This window comes from Amblyraja radiata, chromosome 6 (assembly GCF_010909765.2).
Source record: "Amblyraja radiata isolate CabotCenter1 chromosome 6, sAmbRad1.1.pri, whole genome shotgun sequence".
Classification (NCBI taxonomy): domain Eukaryota; kingdom Metazoa; phylum Chordata; class Chondrichthyes; order Rajiformes; family Rajidae; genus Amblyraja; species Amblyraja radiata.
Genome location: NC_045961.1, coordinates 33,143,207 through 33,165,602, shown reverse-complemented (window position 1 = coordinate 33,165,602; position 22,396 = coordinate 33,143,207). Strand labels below are relative to the sequence as shown.

Here is a 22,396-nt window from a genome sequence, read left to right as displayed (position 1 = left end):
AAAATATGAAACAGCCTATCTTTTTTAATAATGTCCCTGTTAAGTTTATGTAGTGTAATTTGAAACTCCTAGCATCTGCAGTTATCCATTTTTAATCAGTTAATCTTGCATCAAAGGTGTGCTGAAATATGCAGTACACATGCATAATGATGAAATCCAAAACCAGATATTGGTGATTTAAAAAAATACTAATATTACCATGCATTTGGTAGTAGTTTTGATTTCAACCTATGGTGACAATAAGTTTGGTTTGCCCTCAAAAACCTGTGTATTTGTCCTGCAGTCTCATCTGTCTGCTTACGTTCTCTGCTTGATTTTAATCCTGTTTGCTATATTTAGTTCAGCAGCAATAAGGTGGCATTATTACTGTGGAATTTCACAAGTTCAGTCAGTTAAGTAAAGAAAGTGTTATACACAAAGTGCTGGAGTAGCTCAGCAGGTCAGGCAGCATTTCTGAAGGACATGGATAAGTGACGTTTTGGGTCGTGACCCTTTTTCAGACCTCCAGAGATGTCCTCCAAAGATGCTGCCTAACCCATGAGTTGCTCCAGCACTTTGTCTTCTACACAAGATTTCAGCATCTGCATTTCCTTGCAGATTAAAGTACAGCTTTGCGTTTAAATGTTGTTTCATTTCCTTAATTTTAAATATTATCCTCAATTTGCAACTCAACTACTTGCATTTACGATTGGTTATTAATTATTTTTATGGGGTGGAAGATTGCAACCTTCACGTTTCAACGAATGCAATCAACCTGGCGTGCACAATCAAATAAGATCAAATAGAACAAGTTGTCCTACAACTTTAGGCTGTGCACGCTATACGCAAGAAGAAGAAGAATATTTTTTAAAGAATGGGTTTCCAACTGTTGAGTTATATAATGATACATTTGCACATTTATCAGACCTTTTTGGTTATATTCTGCTACTGTGCTTTATCCTTCCACTGTTGATAAGAGGCAACTGGATCAATTATCTTGTGTTGAAATGCCCCACATTACACGATAAGTCTCTTCAACAGTGAAATCATATTTTGAGAGCATTTCATTGTGTGAGGCCCAGCGAAACATTGTCAGAGTGAGGCCCAGCGCAAATTGGAGGAACAGCTCCTCAAATTTCGCTTGGACAGTTTACGCCCCAGCGGTATGAACATTGACTTCTCTAATTTCAAGTAACCCTTGCATTCTCTCTCACTCCATCCCACCCCCTCCCCAGTTCTCCGACCAGTCTTACTGTCTCCGACTACATTTTATCTCTGTTCGCTTTGTTATTACCTTCTCCCAGCTAACATTGATCTATTCTACATTTTCTTTGATTTTCATTCCCTTTGTCCTATATTCACACCTTACAGTTCCTTATCTATGTATCTCCTTCTCCCCGACATCAATCTGAAGAAGGGTCTCGACCAGAAATGTCACCCATTCCTTCTCTCCAGTGATACTGCCTGTCCCGCTGAGTTACTTCAGCATTTTGTCTCTATCTTCGGTTTAAATCAGCATCTGCTGTACCGATGACCCCTTCTCCAGTCTCCACCTGCATGGGCCCTAGCTATGCCTGCCTCTTTCTACGATAGGTTGAACAATGCCCTGGTGTGGGGTTGGGGTGGAGGGTGGGGGTCATTTTCCCACACAAGCCATAGGTGACTGGGCAATTTGAACCCAAGCACCAAGTTGTAAGCGGCCGAAGGTGCGCATCCCTCAGGACGGCCCCCACTCTCCCACGGCCACGCTCCGCAAGCTGTGGGTCGGGTGCAGCGGAGGTGTGGGACAATGTTCATCCCTCCACAGTGATGTGATGGACGTGGGGGTCTGGACCAATCACTAACAGGTCCCGCCCCCCGGCAACATCATGTCCGTTATTTGACATTTCTGTTGAGCGGCATTCGGTTCGTTGGCTTGTAGGCGACGCCGCCTTTCCGATAGGTGGCGTTTCGGCAGAACGACCATTCGATGAGTTTGCTTTTAGGTGATGCAGCCTTTTGGTTAGTTGGCTTTTAGGCGTCCCGTCCTTTCGGTTAGTTTGCATTTAGGCGTCCCACTCTTTCGGTTAGTTGGCATTTCGGCTTTGTTTCCATTCGGTTATTTAGCGTTTCGGCTTAGTTTCCATTCAGTTATTTGGCTTCCACTTCTTTGTTTCGGTGTCTTGTCCGTCGGCGCCACGTCCGGGTACCGTCCCGCCATCCCGGGAAGTTACCTGGTGAACATACGCTGCACTACCTCAATTGCAACAATGTTCTTCCTCAAATTAGGAGACCAAAATTACACACAGTACTCCAGGTGCGGTCTCACCGGGGTCCTGTAGAACTGCAGTAGGACTTCCTTGCTCCTAAATTCAATCCCATTCGCAATGAAGGGCAACATACCATTAGCTTTCTTCACTGCCTTCTGTACCTGCATGCTTACTTTTAGTGATTGATGTACAAGCACACCCAGGCCTTGATGCACTTCCCCTTTTCCTAATCTGACACCATTCAGATAATAATCTACCTTCCTGTTCTTGCCACCAAAGTGGATAAGCAGAGGGTATACAGTTAATGGCAAGACCCCTAACAGCATTAATTCCAGAGGGATGTTGCAGTCCAAGTTCTTAACTCACTACAGGTGCCAGCACAAATATATTGGGTGGTAAAGAAAGCGCATTGTATGATTGCCTTCATTATTAGGGGCATTCAAAAGAATAGTCAGAAAGTCATGATGCCACTCCATATGACTTTTGGAGTATTGCGTACATTTCTGGTCGCCTCATTACAGGAAAGATGTGGAGACTTTGGAGAAGGTGCAGAGGAGATTATCCAGAATTCTTCCTGGATTAGAGGGTTTCACCTACAGGGAGAGGTTGGACGGAATTGGATTATTTTCTCTGAAATGCGGGAGGTTGAGGGGAGAGCAGCATCTCTGGAGAAGGTGGATAGGCAATGTTTCGAGTTGGGACCCTTCTTCAGAATGATTGTAGTAGAGTGGAGAAAGCTCAAAGAGAAATGGGATGGGGCAAAGCCTGGCAAGTCAGAGGTGGATGTAGGTGAGAGGGGGGGTTTGATTGGCCGATGGTTGGACAAAGACCAGAGATGAAAAGACAAAAAGTATTGAGATAGTAAATAAGGAGAAGAGGCACAAAATGTGAAGCAAGAGAAGGAATATAGATGGAAGGGGACAAGGGGGAAGGGGAAATTTATGAAATGGGTGCATATGCAGTAGGGGCATGGAGAAGAGACAGGTAGAAGGGAGAGAATTGCTCCCTTGATTCTGCCAATCTAGTCTCTCCATCCTCACTCCCCTGTAATTTTCCTTTAGCTAGTCCCATCATTCGTGTCACATATCACATATGCTTCATAATAGAGGGACGTGATAGGAAGCGATTACTAGTCTTGATATTGCCTCTTTCATCAACAATCTTAGCTTTAGAGGCAAATGGGGTAACACATTTTACCTTAAGCATGGCTAACTTATAAAGTCACCATCATGACAGACCCTTTGCGTTTTTGTGCGATTTGTTACAATCAACATTTTCTTAAGCTGTTGTGATCACCAATTGATAAACTAAGAATCACTTTTTTTTTTACCTTTGCTGAAGTTTCAAAGCAGCTGATAAATCCATGATCCTTGCAGAACTGTTCCATTTTTCCAGAATTGGCAGATAAGAACTCACCCTCTTGATCACATTTGTTTGCCAGCAAGACAACAGAGACAGGTTTGCCATTGGGGAGAGTCAGTTTCGAGTCTAAATCATCCTTCCATTTTGACACTGCTTCGAATGTTGAGGCTCGTGTCACATCAAACACTATGAAAGCTCCAATGGCTTCTCGGTAATATACTCTTGTCATGTTCCCAAATCGTTCTTGACCTGCAGAAGTAAGAGGCACAAGGTTTTTTGTTTTTTTATGATCTGATATTCTCACACAATCTCAAACAGATTTTAGATGTCAGGTAAGGCTCGGAGAGAATGCACATGCCTGAAACATTTGGTTATAGGGTTAAGTCTCATTTTCCAGATTTGAGTCTAAGCTCAAGCTGATGTTTCAATGTTCTGAGGGAATGTTGCATGGTCAGAGATGCCATTAATATGGAAGATACTGAACCAATCAGTACTGTTCTCTGTGGATGTAGATCTCATGGAATTAGTACAAAGAAACAGCAGGACAGTTCTTTGTGGTTGGTCTGCCCATTATTTACTCCTCAATGCTGATATTAAGACAGGTTAGTGAAACAAGATCACTTTACAAAACTTACTGTGGTACACTGATTCTTAGAACTCACCATCAAATCTGCTTGAAAAATATTTCTGTGGTTGTGCTTTTGAACATGCTAAGGACATAATGGTGAAATAAATGCATTTTCAGAATAGAGAATTTTCCCTCGTCGTTTATAATCTGACACATTCCTGTTCTACACCTTATAAGAGATGGAACATCATAAAATACTCTACAGAATTATAATATATCCTAGAAGTGTACATACAAATTGCACGGCAGAGGTGCTCTGACCAAGTTAAGCAATTTTTTTCCCGTGTCACACGTAAAAATTCTGAAATAATTAGTAGGAAGTGCAGTAACAGAAGATTTGTTATAGGATTTCATTATGCAGAAAAAAATCAAAGGGATAATAGCCATTAATGATGATGATATAATAAATTAAAAAATAATAATTGAATAAATATGGATATAACAATCTCAGGTACCGGAATGGAGAACATAAATTGAAAACAATAAAATGAACAACAATATTGACAAACAATGATATAGGGTGGTGATGGAAAACATACAAAATGGTGTAAATAGGACCCAGCGGAATTGTGTTCTACCAGAGAAAAGAACAAGCTACTAATGAGACATTATAGGTAAATAAAGAATCAGAGAACAGACAATTGTAAAGGAGAGCATAACTAGAAAGATAATGAAGACCTCCCTACTCGAGACCGTGGCTTCTGGAGCCGACAAGGCCGCGCCGAATGGAGCTCAACTGGCGATCTCGTCGCGAGATCCCAGGCTCCCGATGGAAAGTTTCAGCGCCGCCGCCCGCAGCTCCGCGATGTTTTTAACGCCGGACCCAGCTCACTGGAGTTCCAGCGCGGCGACCCAGGCAAGGCACCGCCCGCCCCGCAATGGCGCTCCAGCGCTGCACTGCCGTCCTCAGACCCGCAACTCTGCCGCCGCCGATGCCGGTGCCGCCGCCGCCGATGCCGGTGCCGCCGCCGCTGATGCCGAGGCTCAGGGCGGTCCCCTCACTCCTCGGACCCGCAGCTCCGCATTCGCAGCCGATGCCGCCGATGCCCCGGGCGATCCCCTCAGGAAACGCCGCTCCAGGCCCGCTGGTAGGCCGCGAGGACGGGTCGAAAGTGCAGCCCGGAGAAAAGCTGCATCTCCGACCAGGTAGGGACCCTGAAAATTAGTTTCCCCCTTCCCCCTTCTCCCCCTCCCCCACACATAAAAAAGCTAGAACTCCTCAAAAACAAAACACTAAACTAACTAAAAATAAGAAAAAATATGAAAAAACAGACAGCTGCAGGCTAGGCAGCCATACCCCCTACAGGTCGCGCCTGAAGAACTGTGAAAGAAAATTAACAAGAGACATAAAAGCGTAAAATGTTCTCCTGGGATATAGTAAGAAAGTGAGAGTAGAAATATGGATGATGGGAGATAGACATGATGAAAACACTAACATTGATTCCAATATGCAGATGTAGTATTTACTGGGAAGATGGACCACACAGACATAACAACATACAAATAACAACATCGTTAATATTATGTGTAGCAAAAAACTGCAGATGCTGGTTTACACCAAAGATAGACACAAAATTCTGGAGATACTCAGCAGGTTAGGCAGCCTTGCTGGAGAAAAGGAGTAGGTGACATTTCAGGTCAATACCCATCTTTAGACTGAGAGTCAGGGGGAGGGGGAAACGAGAGGTATGAAAAGGTACAGAACAAATCAGAACCAGCACTGATGGCCAAGGAGCCCACAATGGTCCATTGTTGGCTGTGGAGGAGTTGATAACTAGCAGGACAACTAGGGTGGGGAGGGACGGAGAGAAGGAATGCAAGAGTTACTTGAAATTAATATTCATACCGCTGGGTTGCTTACAACAGGGTTGCTCTAGCTTTAGTGTCCTTTATGTTTTAGACATAATGATCGTATAATGTCCTTTGAACATTTGATTGATGGAACCAAATGAAAGATAGGGCATGCAAACAGGCCCTTCAGTCCATATGCCGACCATTGATCACCTGTTCACACTACTTCTATGCTATCCCATTTTCGCATCCACTCGCTACACACTAGGCACAATTTACAGAGGCCAATTATAAACTCACACATCGTTGGGATGTGCAAGGAAACTAGAGCACCTGAAGGAAACACACGGGGAGAATATGCAAACTCCACGGAGTAAATGAATAAAAATAGCTTTTCTTCCAAAAATAATTCATAGGTCCTTTATTTACATGTAGTGGGTTGATAAGATTATTATTATTGCTTATTATTGTTTTAAAGCCCATTTGTAATTAAAAAACTGCTCCATTGCTGCTTTTAAATACATGAAAGCACTTTTTACTGATATACGGTTTTATATAACAAATTGCTTCAAATAGTGCTGACATATAGCAAATTTTCCCATCGCCGATCGACAAATAAGTTTAAGTAGAAAGTAAAAGGAAAATAAAAATTGCCAACGTAAGCATCAAAACAATTTGGAAATGAACAGCACATCTACCTACAAGTATGCAAGCAGCATCACTTGCAGTGGGGCATGAAGGAAACTTAATTCCTTGCATGAAAGGATACTTGAAAGGATAAGATTTTCCATTAAGGAGAGAATAATCATTCCAGGAGCAGCTATGGTAATTCAATAGATTACTACTTGATTATCTCAATCCCCTCCATCATCCCCCCCCCCCCCCCAGCCCAATCGCACCAACTTTCCCCATAGCAAATTCCTCAATCTTTTCTCCACACATCTTTCTTCCCCTCAGCGATTCTGTCCCTAATTTCAATTTCAATTATCAGCAGTAAATATTCCCTCTTCAGTCTCCTGTCCCCTAACTCTCCAGAACTCATTCCAATACTCCTACCCTCATCAATTTCTCATCCTTTCTCCTGAACGTCTCCACAATTCCTCTCTTCACAATTCGCATCTCGGCCTTGGTAGGAGATCAGAGACGAGAGGCATTTGTGCACAATGGGTTAGTTCTACAAAGCAGAACATTTAGGTGGACAATGTGAAAGAATTAGGCACCATGGTGGTCTCACACCAACTCTCTGCAAAATCACTGCAATGCTTAACTATTTAGATTTAGGCTTATTACCGTCACGTGTACCAAGGCACAGTGAAAAGCCTTTGTGTGCATGCTATCCAATCAAATTAGATAATACTACACATGTATACAATCAAGCCAAAAACAAGTTCAAAAGGCAGTGAAGAGAAAGATTCCAGAATGCAGAACATACTTCTCAGCATTGAAGCGTAACAGTTCCAGAGAAAAATTCCAATGTCTGCAGTGAGATAGAACAGAGAATCAGACCTGTACCCTAGATTAGGGAAGGATCCTTTGGAGGTCTGATAATAGAGGGAAAGAAGCTGTTCCTGAGTCTGATGGTATGCGGTGTCAAGCTGCTGTATCTTCTGCCCAATGGGAGCGAGGAGAAGAAGGAATGACCTGGATGAGAGTGATCTTATAGAGGTCTATAAGATCTTGAGAGGAATAGATCGGGTAGATGCACAGTCTCTTGCCCAGAGTAGGTGAATCGAGGACCAGAGGACATAGGTTTAAGATGAAGGGGAAAAGATTTAATAGGAATCTGAGGGGTAACTTTTTCACTCCAAGTGTGGTGGATGTATGGAACAAGCTGCCAGAGGAGGTAGTTGAGGCTGGGACTATGCCAACATTTAAGAACCAGTTCGACAGGTATATGGATAGGACAGGTTTAGAGGGATATGGGCCAAATGCTGGCAGGTGGGGACATGTTGGTCGGTGTGGGCAAGTTGGGCCAAAGGGCATAAGTGGGAAAGGCCCTTGATTATGTTGCCTCCTTTCCCGAGGCAGCATGAAGTGCAGTCAATGTGCCAATGGTGGGGAGTCTGGTCTGTGACGGACAAGGCTACATCCATAACTCTATGCAGGTTTTTGTGCTTTTGGACAGAGATACAACCAGACAGTATGCTTTCTAAGGTGCACTGCACCTGTCGAAGTTTGTAAGAATGGCTGGAGGCATGCTGAATTTCCTAAGTCTCCTGAGAAAGTAGAGCAGTTGGTATGCTTTTTTGGCTGTTGCCTCAATTTGTTTGGTCCATGGCAGGTTGTTGGTATGCCTAGGAACTAGAAGCTTTCAACCATTTCCACCACGTACTCCACCGCATTTCCTTAAGTTGATAACTGACTGGGGTCTATGGGACTGAAAGTCAAGGATCCAGTGGGAAAGGAGGATGCTGACTCCTAAGTCCCTGAGTTTGGAGATTAATTTGGATGGGATTGTGATTTTGAAGATGGAGATATAATTAATGAATCAGTCTGAAGAAGGGTCTTGACCAAAAACATCACCTATCCTTTTCTGCAGAGATGCTGTCTGACCCATTGAGTTACTCTAGCTTTTTTGTCTATCTTCTGAATGGGAGTCTCGCATTGGTGTCCCTGTCTACATATTCCAAAGATGAGTTTAGGGCCAGGGAGATAGCACCTGGTGGGGACCTGTTACAATCGCGGGCAAAGTTCAGTGAGCCAAGCTAGTCAGGGAGGCTGAAGTTCATTTGCACCATCACCAGCTCTCGAAGCATGAGACCATGACCTGAATAATCTCAGTCCAAGATCTTGGCTGTCATCACATGATTCCTTTTTATAGAACCAACTTGATAATTTGCCAAAACAACAAGTTATGGGCAGCTATATTAAATCAACTTGTTCACAGATAGCTGCATTTTTATCCATACCTAATGGTTCATTTGATTGGGATAACTGAAATTAATATTTTAACTCTTATCCTCATTTAAAAAAAATAATGAGCTGACCCGTGAACAATGAATACCATAAAATAACTTCCAAGGTTTTCCATAATACTTCCAGCAGCTATTTCACATTTATAGTTGCTTTGTATTACTTGTACATATGCATGAATCATTTACCTATTCAGTACGGGTGTCAGGGGTTATGGGGAGAAGGCAAGAGAATGGAGTTGAGATGGAAAGAAAGATCAGCCATGATTGGATGGTGGTGGACATGATGGGCCGAGTGGCCTACTATAACTTATGAACCAAACATAAGTGATTGGCACCATCTCCTGTAATACCAGGATGGTGATGGACGGTTTAGGGAATGGAAAGGAAAATTCTCAGATTTGTGCTCCAGTTTTTCAAGGGTGATTGAAACACAGTTAGTGAAACATTTCACTTTTCCTACCATTTACATGGCAATGTTGACAGAAATAAAAAAGTTTTTCCTGTGACCAAAATATAGTAATTGAGATTTTTAAAATTGGTTTATAAAATGTTAAATCAAATAGAAGCATTAGCCGTAATTGGGTTCCCATTCACATTTCCCAAAATCAGTGGAATATATGTCTTTCTTTACCAATTGCTAATTGTAGTAAAAAGAAATATCAAGCATAAAAATCTTTTTTTTTTTGGCCTTGCTTCATCTGAAGTATATTTTTTCTACTTTGAAGACATTTTCAAAAATACAAAACATGATGTTCAATTGTCGACTGTGGATCAGCATTTATCGAGGAGTTGAAAAGTAATACAAATTGAAGAAGGAATTTATGTGACGTATCTAAATAGTATTGTTGTTTTGATGAGGAAAATGCTGGAACAAATGCTCCTAGCAATTTAGAAGAACTGAAAGTAGTAGTCACAAAATAGATTATAATTTGCTTGTAAAAATGGATTGCGCCCCAGAATATAATATCCGTGTCAAATATTTCAATTGTCAGTGCAATTAATGATTAAAGAGGCAGTGCAAAAATTGATTTGCATAAATCACAAATGCATTTACGCTCAAGCAGACCTTCAGAAAGCAAGAGAGCCTTGGTTCCGTGAGAATTAAAGTTGAGACGGCTTACATGGCCCATGCATATGGACCTTGAAGCAGAGTCACCCATCACGAGCCCCTCCTCCCAGAAAGCCTGATTATGTGCGAAAGCTGATTTTGTTGTAAATTTATTTTTACTTTAAAACAAAAATAGCTGAATCGCAAGAAACAAAACAGGGAAGCTAACTTGACAGCTGTTTCAAAAGGTCAGCAAGGGAATAATGAGCAGAGTAGACTGGTTCCCAAATCATAAAATTTTCTGCAGAAATGCAAACTTTTAAATTGAAATTCTGTGTATTTCTTAATGAACAAAGGCACAAATTGACTTTAATATTTAACTAACATTCATCTGCTGATAGACACAAAATGCTGGAGTAACTCAGTGGGTCGGACAGCATCTCTGGAGAAAAGGAATAGGTGACGTTTCGGGTCAAGAATCCTCTTCAGACTCAGACTGAGACTCACAAAATGTCACCTATTCCTTTTCTCCAGAGATGCTGCCTAACCTGCAGATTTACTCCAGCATTGTTTTGTCTTTCTTTGGTGTAAACCAGCATCTGCAGTTCCTTCCTACACATTCATTTGCTGATCTTTGGTCATTGGTAATTAATGATCCATTTGAATGAATACACATTATCAGCATTCATTATTTACTTAATTTCCAGCCGATAAACTTGGTTGCTCCAATTCTCTTTGGGCTGCATGACTAAAGAGTGGTTTCATCAGCTGAGCAAGTCCATCACATGTGATCAATAACCCCTTTGTTTCCAACCATGAATGTTATCAAAATCATTAAAAGACGGGTAACATAAAACACAAACTGGTCACCAATTCTCACAAGAAAAACTTGAAACGTTATTGCATCCCAAGGACATAAAATTAGACAACAGTGTTGTCACTGTTTGAAATTTTAAACTCGTGGATGTAGCAGCTGACTGAAAATTAAATAAGAAAGAAGAATTTATTCTTTGTACACTCAGCATGATTGAACAAAGAATGCACCATGTACTTTGTAGAGCTGTGCGGCTTATACCACATATTCCCAGGGCTCTGCACACTACACATGCATCTCAGCAAGACTTGGAACATGGAGCTGCACTTTCAGGGATGGCTTTGGGACTGGAGATTGGAAGGACGATGCCGCAATGTTAAACGTTCAGCGATCACATTGTCAACTATTTTGATTTTATTTGCTGTGGTGATGTGGATTTAGCACCAAGTGAACAAGATGAAATTCAGCATCACTGTCTAGTCAAATACACTGACTGAACCCTTCCCCCAGCCATTGCCCAAGACAATCAGAAATTGACAGGCCACACACACTGATCCAAGTATTCCTGGCTGCAAACAATGTGTGATACAGACAGACATGCAGACACGTGCACACAGACACACACACACATATATATGCATGCACACATATGTTCCTTCGGCCCTTCACGGTCAGGTCAAGAACCATGCACTTACAACAACTGGGATTAGAAAATGGCACCAAATCTGGTGACTCTGTAGACTGACTCAGTGTACTACTGCTATACACTTGTACTGTATCTGAGATGCTTATCTAATATGTATCTAAGTGATTATGCATTGGGATACCAGTACTGAACTGCACACAAAAATGAATTTTGCTGTAACTCGGTACATGTGACAACAAAGTACTATTGGACCACTGAACCAATTATACATGTACACAGGCTCAGGTGGGCTGACAATGCCCAGCTCTAATCCAACATCTCTCTCAAGCATTTGGTATCTTTAAAGTGTAAGGATGCTCATCCAACACCCAGCGTTTGATGAACAGAAATGTTCCTAACATTGGCAAGTCTGAAGCCATTATCCATAGTACCTCACATGTTTGAGCATGAGGTTCCATCTAGATTGCCCCTCTAGAAACTGTCAAGAACTGATTCAGATTGTTCACAACCTTGACATTATTTGAGACCCTAAAATGAGCCACAAACCACAGATAGGTTCGTCATGAAGGCCTCGTTATTTCCACTTCCATAACATTGTTTAATTATGGGCTGCCTCACCTCCTGCTGCTAATATCACCTCTAGATTTGTGGGTTCCTCCAAACTCCTGCCTTCTTCAGTGCTCCTTCCATCCAGTCGGACGTCGAGACTTGAAGAAAATCACACATTACCCTGTTCTTGTTGGACACTTGCCTTAATACTGCCTTATAAATACTGAAACCCCCGAGAGCATTCAGTATCTATGAAAAGAGAAAGAGAGTTAATGTCCTGGATCCAAAATCCTTCATTAGAATCATCTCTGATTAAGTGCTATACCTGGGACACTAACTCTGCTTCTCTTTCATACACAATGCTTGACCTCCTGATGGTTCCTGCATATTCAGTTTTTATTTCAGATTTCTTGCATTCACAATTTTATTCCCTTTCCTATAAGCCTTGGCATTGTATCTTGTTTGATAGTGAAACTCTGGAAATGTCACTAAGCTCCAGGCACTACATGAATACAACATGTTACACTTATTGCCATTGAAATGAAAGGTTGAATCAATCCATTCAATTATATTTCGACCATCGTTGACTCATAGTTTTTCTTTTACGTTATGTCCATACATGCTGACTGCATTCGTAAATAATTTTGCATGTAATGACAATGGACTAGATTAGTGCTGACAGCTAGTCAATGGCTCCATATTGAACTGCATCTGATGACAATCTCAACTGAGGGGCTAGGTATGTTTAGCATCTGACTCCCTGCTGTAAATTACCCATTGCTGGCAAAGCTAGCAGAGAGCCAGCTATCTATCTATCTATCTATCTATCTATCTATCTATCTATCTATCTATCTATCTATCTATCTATCTATCTATCTATGCATAACTAAAACTCTGATCTTGTGCTCTTCTAGTTTTGCGCTTTTTCTATTTGCGCAAAAATGGTATGGTAGTGCAGCTATGATTTTTTGCCACCTTACACACCATTCTCCTGTGCTACAAGGGCAATAGGTTTTGTTCCGATCGATTATATATTTTAAACATTATTAAGGTTTAAAAATCATAAAAAACCTTGCATGCGCAGATGATCTCCTCTACTGTCAGTCGCCGCCACGCAGATTGGTCTCTCCTGTCAGTCGCCGGTACAGTGACGCCCCTTCCTGCACCATCGCCGTATTGATTGGCTGGATCCGCACAGGCGGCGCCCGTCTCACCCGGCGAGGAGAATATAAAGCTGAAGGAGTGGAGTGAGCAACACTAACGCTCCGCCGGCTGGAGCTGCGGCTGCGGGCGCCTCTGTCGTGCCGAGCAGCCAAGCGGCCGAGCCCACTTCATGGCCTCCGTGGTGCCCAACTGCGGGCGCCGTCGGCCTCTTCGTCTGACCCGGGCTTCTACCCGCGAGGCCCTGGCCGGGGTTCTGCGCGGCGATCCAGGAAGCATCGAGACCGTGGCGGTGAGGACTCACGACGATGGGACCGCAGCGGCAGTGGGGCCTCGCGGCAATGGAGCCGTGGTGGCGGTGGAGCCTCGCGGCGGTGGTGGGGCATCACGGTGGCAGTGGGGCCTTGCGGCGGTGTGGGGGCCTTGTCGAATTTCCAAATCCGCAGCGATATCTATCTCTTCTTTTTTCATTTTTTCCCTGTCTCATGCCGGGTGAAAGAGGTGGGGGCATAAAGGGAGAGGAGGAGGGGAGTGGGGGATGTAGGGAGTGGGGAATAGAGGGAGAGGAGGGCATTGGGGTTGAGGAGGGATAGTGGGGGGGATAGGGGGAGGCGAGGAGTGGGGGAGGTGGGAGTAGAGGGATAGGAGGGAGGGGAGAGGAGGAGAGGGAAAACAAGAGGGATGGTGAAGAGGAGGGGGAGGGAGTGCTGGGGATGAGGGGAAATGAGCTGCACCTGCGCAGTTGGGGGCTATGCATGAGTGGTGGAATGTTGCGTTGGGGGAACGGGTCGCGTTGGCGGAACGGGTGAGTGGTGGAATATTGCGTTGGGGGAGCAGACTCAACAGCTCTGCACTTAGTCTAGTCCATTTTAAAGGAGAGGTTAATTAACATAGGTCAAATGGCAACTGTTTTATTGCCATATGTCCCAGGTAGAACAATGAAATTCTTTTTTGCAGCAGCACAAGAAAAAATGAAAACAAAGTTCACTGTAACCAATATAATAAATGAGAGAAAAAAATTCAGTGTGTGAAAATATACGTATACACACCAATACACATGTGAAGAACATTGAACATTACAAGGTACAGCACAGGAACAGGTCCTTCAACTCACAGTGTCCATGACAGACATGATACCAAGATAAACTAATCTCATCTGCCTGCACATGATCCATATCCATCCATTCCCTTCATATCTATGTACCTATCTAAAAGCCTCTTAAATGATGTGATCGTATCTCTTTCACCACCTCTGACATGTTTCAGGCATTCACCACCCTCTGTGTAATACATTTGTCCCACACATCTCCTTTTAACTTTGCCCTCTCATCGTTGATAATTAAACCTTGGAATAAGGTTCTGACTGTCTACCAATCTAAGCCTGTCACAATTGTATATACTTTGATCAGGCCTCTTCTCAATCTCTGGCATTCTAGTAAAAATAATCAAAGTTTGTCCAATCTCTCCTTGTAGATAATCCCCTCTAATACAAATTGGTGCGGGGTAAGTCAGATCAGGCAACTTAATGTGTGGTTGGAAGTTTAGTGTGGGGGAAATTGATTGCAGTTCATGGGCCACCAACAGCAGTACCAACATCGAGGCAATTGCCTCGATGCAGCAGTTTGATTTTAAGCCGCGCCGGGCGCTGAAAGGCCCTGCGAATGGGTCGATTCAGGCCTTAGAAAGCAACTGATAAAGTCCGGATTACAAAACATGGGGGGGGGGGGGGATCATCCCCACCTCTCAAATCAGGGAGGGACGTGTCCCCCATGTAACCTCCCCCCCCAGGATTTCCGCCCCCTGGATCTATGCCATGGTTCCCATGTGGAACAAATCAATTCAATCTTGCCACTACTGCTCCAAGTTAATCTCCAGCCAAAAAGAGATGGAGCCGAGCAGACATCATTTGCAACACATATTCGACACTGCAAAGAGCAGTATCTACCCTCTTAATTATACCATTCCCTTTGCTGCTAGGTTCACATCAATGTCATACCTTGAATGGCTTCCTGTACCACGGTACTTTGGTTAATTCACTCATCGAGGCTGCAACGTCTATTCTCATCCACACCAATAACTTTGTAAGCACTGGATAAGTGCAATTCCTGAAGTTGCAGCAACGTAACCTTCTGGATATCCATGCCCCTCATTTGTAGTTTGTAGACTTTCCTGATCTTCGTGATAATAAGATTTGTACTACATAACCTAAGGAGTGTAATTGCCTCTGGAACGTGCTTGAATCTTCCCCTCCCCCCCCCCTCCTCTGATGTAATGCAATGTCTGAATCTCATTCTCTATCTGAAGATGTGGTTGCAATGGATCCAACACTCCACATCTGCACAAACCAGGCCCATCTTTCTTTACTTTAATCAACAATCTGTCACCATCACTTTAACCTTCACTTCAGTCTCTTATTCACCAACGCCCACACTGTGTACATAGGCTTGGATAGAGTGGATGTGGAGAGGATGTTTCGACTCGTGGAAAAGTCTACCACCAGAGCTCATAGCCTCAGAATTAAAGGATGTTTCTTTATGAAGATGAGGAGGAATTTCTTTAGTCAGAGAGTGGTGAATCTGTGGAATTATTTGCCACAGAAGGCTGTGGAGGCCAAGTCAATGGATATTTTTAAGGCAGAGATGGATAGATTCTTGATTAGTACGGGTGTCATGGGGTTATGGGGAGAAGGCAGGAGAATGGGGTTAGGAGGGAGAGATAGATCAGCCGTGATTGAATGGTGGAGCAGACTTTATGGGCCAAATGGTCTAATTCTGCTCCTTTCACTTGTATCCTTATGATAGCACCTGAGGACATTGTGGTATAATCGGGCTGTACTTTTAACTAGGCCCAAAGTTATGCATTCTCAAGTAACAACACAAATCATCTGACTACACTTAACCAGTTCCTGCTGTTTATCCAAATACCTGAAGATTAAAGGCTACATACTTGTGCCACTGTAAATTAATGCTGCACTGTTAAGAGAATTCAATTGTAGAACTTAATTAAACCAGTAAACTTACATTGTGCAAAAAATTACAGAGTTGAAAGGAGAGAAATACTGGAAAACAACAAGGAACTTGGATGCTAAACATTTACTTGTTATGTACCATGTTACAGATATATTCCACGATGGAGCCTGCAAACCTGGCCACATCAGATTCAGGTCAGCAAAAACATTCAGTTTGGGTCTACCTATATGCAGGTCAGGGTGATTTATCTAGTATGGATTCATGAGGATAACATGTTTAAAGTTATTGTGTTTTCAGGTAGAGATGGGACAGATACCCACACCATCCTGGCCACACACTTATCTCACCATTGCCATCAGGAAGAAGGTATAGGAGCCTGAAGACTGTAACGTCCAGGTTCAGGAACAGCTTCTTCCCCACAGCCATCAGGCTATCAAGCACAACGAATAAGCTATGAGCTCTGAACTGCAAAAGACTATATTATTTTTTGTTATTTCCACTATATTTGTTATTTATTGAACATTTTTTTTTTTTTCCCGTTATATACAATGTTTACATATTCACATATTCTGTTGTGTTGCAGCAAGTAAGAATGTCATTGTCCCGTCTGGGACATATGACAATAAAACACTCTTGACTCTTGATATAAAAGAAGAAATGAGAACTCGGAATGTAGAAACAAGGAACTTCAGATGCTGGTTTACAAAATAAGACACAAGTACTGGAGTAACTCAGTGGGTCAGGCAACCTCTCTGGGGAACAGATTCAGAAGATACATGGGCTCCAACCTGAAACAGCACCGACCCATGTTCTCTAGCCATGCTGCCTGACCAAGTTACTCCATCACAATGTGTCTTTTTTTGACGAGAACTCACATTCAGTTTACATTCAAATTGCCTGTGGTCAGCTCGGATTTATGTCAGAATTTATATTTCCTGCAATATTGTCCTATTTTCAATGCCATAAGCTGCTTACGACAACTCCGTAAACTTTGATTCATGTGTTTCTCAAATTGTGTATAAAACACCAAAAGTCAAATTGATAAATGTATTCTTTGCACAGCAGTCAAATCAATTAAATGTTACTTGGGACAATACCATTTATCCAAGTGGGATCATCTAGACTTCCACAAAATGTGGACGTTCCACATTCATTGTTTTCAAAAGCCCAAGAAGTAGGTATGTTGCAAAGCCTACCTGAAGCGTCCTTGAAAATCTTCCGTTGCGGGTGTGCGCGATTTTGGCGCCGTTTAGAGGGGGGCGGGTTTAAAACGCGATTTTCTCTAAGCTGTTCCAATCGAAAATGTTCAGCCTAGTTAATTATTAACGAAAAATCGCTGGAAGACCCCGTCGCAAAAGCTATTATTAGGTTTAAAGGCCTTGAATAATAGTTATAGTAGTTTAAAAATCAATCTCTAAACCCGCGACCGCCAGCAACCGCAGGGCCTCATAAAGCAAATAGCAGAAGTTAGGTTGTATATTTTTACATTAAAAAGGGCTTCTAAAGATCCCTTTATACAAAGTTTAATATTGCGAGCAGCTCAATTTGGGCCCATTATATCGCGCAGTATTTTTCTGGGCATTTGAGGCACAAATCTACCGCAATGTGAACGTTCTAAACCAGCGCGTTCCACAGGGACCCACTGGAAAGCTGATTTAAATGGGCATTTATTTACAGCAATTAAACACTAAATTCCTTCCATTTGGTCTATAAATTAATGTAAATGAGATTTAAAAATCATGTTTTATTGTGAATTATTTGTGAATATTATTTGGACATTTAGGCTATTTAAAAATGTTAATCATTTATTAAGAAATGGATAGATGTTTAGATCTAGTAATTGAAGTCTGAAATTAGCTACAATTAGGTAACTAACTAATTATATGCTTTAATTTCAGGTCATCCAAGTAAGATTATTTTATATTTGTTTCAGAATGCTTCAATCTATGATAACTGAAAATTTCATTCAGTTCTCTTAATTTTTAAGAAAGTTATGGGCTTTTGACTGTTCACGATCACAGCTTTTTTGTTATGTCCATAGAAAATCAATAGGGAACAAGATGCTAATTTCCCAGTATGAAAATGGCCATAACTTTTTAAATACTTGAGATATGAAAGTGAATTAGGTGTCAAATTAAACTTATTTTTATGCTTTATCTGATGGGATAAATTACAGACTTGATTTTTAAAATCTCAAAATTTTGTAACATTGCTACAAGAAGGATCAGAGTCATGGATGTTGGAACAAAAAGAGCAAAGATAAAAAAGATAACAAGGACAAAATGGAGAGGTCCAGTCCATTGGATCTCCTCGATCAATGTGGTGCTTTCCCAGGTTGTCTGCTTTCAAAATGGAACTTATAAAGTATGTTATGTGCTGAGCTAGCACCCAACTCCATGATCACTACAAAACAAGAGATGAAGGAGCAACATTCTGCTTCTGACTACAGCAGGCTGCAGTGATAGGGACCACTTCACGTAGCTTGTACTGATAGTGACAAAGGGCATATTAAATTGCAAATATGTGGATGTCTATAATGTGATTAATAAGGTAAGTAAGATGCATGCTCACACTGCCTGCCACATAGGATTATGATAAGGTTGCATGATCAGAGATAGGGCTTAGGGTTCATAATATTATTGGCATGAAAAGTAACGAGGAAAAAGTAGAGTGAGTTTGGCAGTTTTGCTTATATGGTCATATATAATTACAAAAAATAAATCCATGCCAAATGTTAGCAGCAAGCTTCTAGAAAGGACAGGAGGGAATTAGAAAGCACAAATGTAGCTTAGTTAGCATGGCGACAAGAAAAGATTAGCAGTGCAGCTCTGAGCTGGAGCTACACTGTTGGAGATTCCATTGTTTTTAACATTTTAAATTGGTCAAGAGTGCAAACTATTTTGATTGGCAAGAGGCAGGTAACAGAGGCACAGCTGCTTAAAGGGGAGCAGGTTCAGGAACGGTTTTACCGAGTAAATTTGGGTTAAAATCCTGACAACATAAAATACAAAGTGCTGGAGGGGTTCTCCGGGTCAGACAGCATGTGTGGAGGCAGTGTACAGACTGAAGAAGAGTCTTGACTCAAAACATTCAGTGCAGCCGGCACGGTGGCACAGTGGTAGAGTTGCTGCATTACAGCATTTGCAGTGCCGGTGACCCGTGTTCGATCTCGACTCCGAGTGCTGGCTGTATGGAGTTATTATCTGAATGGTGGCCGATTAGGAAAAGGGGAGATGCAACGAGACCTGGGTGTCATGGTACACCAGTCATTGAAAGTAGGCATGCAGATGCAGCAGGCAGTGAAGAAAGCGAATGGTATGTTAGCATTCATATCAAAAGGATTTGAGTATAGGAGGTTCTACTGCAGTTGTACAGGATCTTGGTGAGACCACACCTGGAGTATTACGTACAGTTTTGGTCTCCTAATCTGAGGAAAGACATTCTCGCCGTAGAGGGAGTACAGAGAATGTTCACCAGACTGATTCCTGGGATGTCAGGACTTTCATATGAAGAAAGACTGGATAGACTCGGCTTGTACTCGCTAGAATTTAGAAGATTGAGGGGGGATCTTATAGAAACTCACAAAATTCTTAAGGGTAGATGCAGGAAGATTGTTCCCGATGTTGGGGAAGTCCAGAACAAGGGGTCACAGTTTAAGGATAAGGGGGAAATCTTTTTGGACTAAGATGAGAAAAAAAAAATTCACACAGAGAGTGGTGAATCTCTGGAATTCTCTGCCACAGAAGGTAGTTGAGGCCAGTTCCTTGGCTATATTTAAGAGGGAGTTAGATGTGGCCCTTGTGGCTAAAGGGATCAGGGGTATGGAGAGAAGGCAGGTACAGGATACTGAGTTGGATGATCAACCATGATCATATTGAATGGCGGTGCAGGCTCGAAGGGCCGAATGGCCTACTCCTGCACCTATTTTCTATGTTTCTATGTTTCTATGTACGTTATCCTCATGAGAGCATGGGTTTTCTCTGAGATCTTTGTTTTCCCCTCACACTCCAAAGATGTCCAGGTTTGTAAGTTAATTGGCTTGGTATAAGTGTAAATTGTCCTTAGTGTGTGTAGGATAGTGTTAATGTGCGGGGATCGCTGGTCGGGGCGGACTCGGTGGGCTGAAGGGACTGTTTCCGCCTGTATCTCTAAAACTAAAATTAAAGTCAATTGGGCTTTAAGGCCAAAATAAGACTTTTTAAAAAGCTTCATACTTGGAAGCTACAAGATAGTGCCAGGATCGTAGCAATTAATTGTGTGAAGAAATCTACTATTTTTTTAAACTACTATTGTTGCATTCTGTTACGTATGTATGAGTGTGCTTATGCATGGTATGATTATACTGAATTGTATGCAAAACAAAGCATTTCACTGTATCTGGGTACGTGACAAAAACATAACTAATGAACTAATCAACTATATATTTCAAATAATACATCGAGCATAAAAGATTCCACGTCGAATTATTTGATGATGCCACAATTACAAACCCAATCACCTGTGTTATGCATTAATTTTACAAAGGTCATGCAAGAACCTTGTTCATTAGATAAAAACCCATGGAATTAAGGAAAATTAAGCAAACTGAATACAGTTATTTTTTATTCCTTTTTGGGATGTGCACGTAGCTAAAATGGACAGAATTTATTGGGTGCTGTCCGTGTGGTGTTTGCACGTTCTCCTTCTGACTACGTGGGTTTCTCCGGGTGCTCCGGTTTACTTCAACATCCCAAAGACGTGGGTTAATTGGACTGTAAATTGCCTCTCGTGTCTTGGGTATGGTTGAGAAAGTGGGACAACATAAAAACTCGGGTGAACGGGTTTCTATGTTGTCGGTGGACTCGGTGGGCCGAAGGGCCTGTCTCCATGCTGTATCTCCAAACTAATCAACTAAACATTAATTATGATAGCCGGATTCTAGAAACAGATCATATGATAGAGAGACACATGATTCATACATAACATTCCTGACAGCGGGGTAACTACTCCCTTTCATGTTTGATAACTAACAGCAATAATAAAAGTATATGCCTGACATGATAGAACATGTCGCCAAAGATAATTTGAGAAATTCAAGTCGCAAAGTCAGAGGACCTTTCAGAGACGTTGGAATTTTAATTTGACATAATTCCCTAACTTCGACCAACAGAAAGATCACATGCCTGTAGTTTCACTAGGTGCGTTCACAGTGGCTCGTTCGCCGAATCATAAATTCACAATGACATTATTATTCCTGAACATCTTTTATTATTTTCAACGCGAACTATCCGGTGGGAACGTTTATCTATTGTACTTTTCTCTTTAACGCAGAGCGATGAACACGACAGCGAGTTCATTTCCAAACAAAGACATAAAATGACTTGTAACAAAATACTAAATGTCCGAATTGTAACGGCTTGTAGTTTATAAAGCAACAGTATGGCATAAATCGCTGTCGATAAAACTGCATAAAAGCACGATTCTATTTTATATAAGCGTAATAAAATTCCTAATAGATGCCATATTGCATTTTGCATTGTGCAACATTTTGCTTAATTTTTACTTTTACTACTTTTAACTTTAAAAATTGCGGTGTATAGAAACAAATCTTACCGGCGATATCCCATAACTGCAGCCGAACCACAGTGTCCGAGTCCCAGTGGATAACTTTGAGAGCGAAATCCACGCCAATGGTAGCTCGATAATGTTGGGAAAAGTTTTGATGCACGTAACGTTTTATGATACTGGTCTTTCCAACCCCCAGGTCGCCGACGACTAAAATCTTATAGAGATGCTCAGTCTGACTTCTCTGCATTTTCGAAACTGCAGGGTCATACAAAACCCGCCGTGCACAGCTCTTCAAGTGAAACCAGCAGCCACGACTGCAAATCACAGGGACCCTCGCCCAGGTTTACAGCGGGATTATCTGCTAGCGTGAATATACGCACAACCCCACAAGTCATTCTCACGCCACGGACCGTCCTGGCCTCATCATCCCGACGTGCTGCTATGCTGAGAATGTGGTGGAAGGTCAACTCTCTGGTGGCTGAGGATACTTTGATTGTAGTTCAGTAACTTTACCTAAACCACGTTGACCTTTCAAGTTTACTTTCTTTCACCCAACGGAAGTTTACTTTCTTTCACTTACGGCCCAATGCGTGAGACTTATTCAGTCAGACTTTAAACTCGACAGCAATTAGAAGAATAATGAGGTGGAGACATAAGAGTGAGTGTAAGAGAGATGGGAGGCACGAGGAACTAGAGATGCTGGAATCTTGAACCAAACACGAAATGCTGGATTAACTC

General features: G+C 42.1%; 1 protein-coding gene across 2 annotated transcripts in view; it reads right to left on the bottom strand.

The window, feature by feature from the left end:
• The window catches only part of rab38 (RAB38, member RAS oncogene family), a 37,551-nt gene extending 15,372 nt beyond the window's left edge, over positions 1-22,179 (bottom strand). The window contains exons 1-2 of one of the 2 annotated variants that reach the window (XM_033022459.1): positions 21,704-22,179; positions 3,559-3,839 (exon numbers count right to left, since the gene is read on the bottom strand). In XM_033022459.1, the coding sequence (XP_032878350.1) occupies positions 3,559-3,839; positions 21,704-21,905 (483 nt within the window). In that variant the 5' untranslated portion in view covers positions 21,906-22,179. The remainder of the gene's footprint in view (positions 1-3,558; positions 3,840-21,703) is intronic. The other variant, XM_033022457.1, reaches the window with a different exon arrangement.
• Between the last annotated feature and the right edge of the window lie 217 nt (positions 22,180-22,396).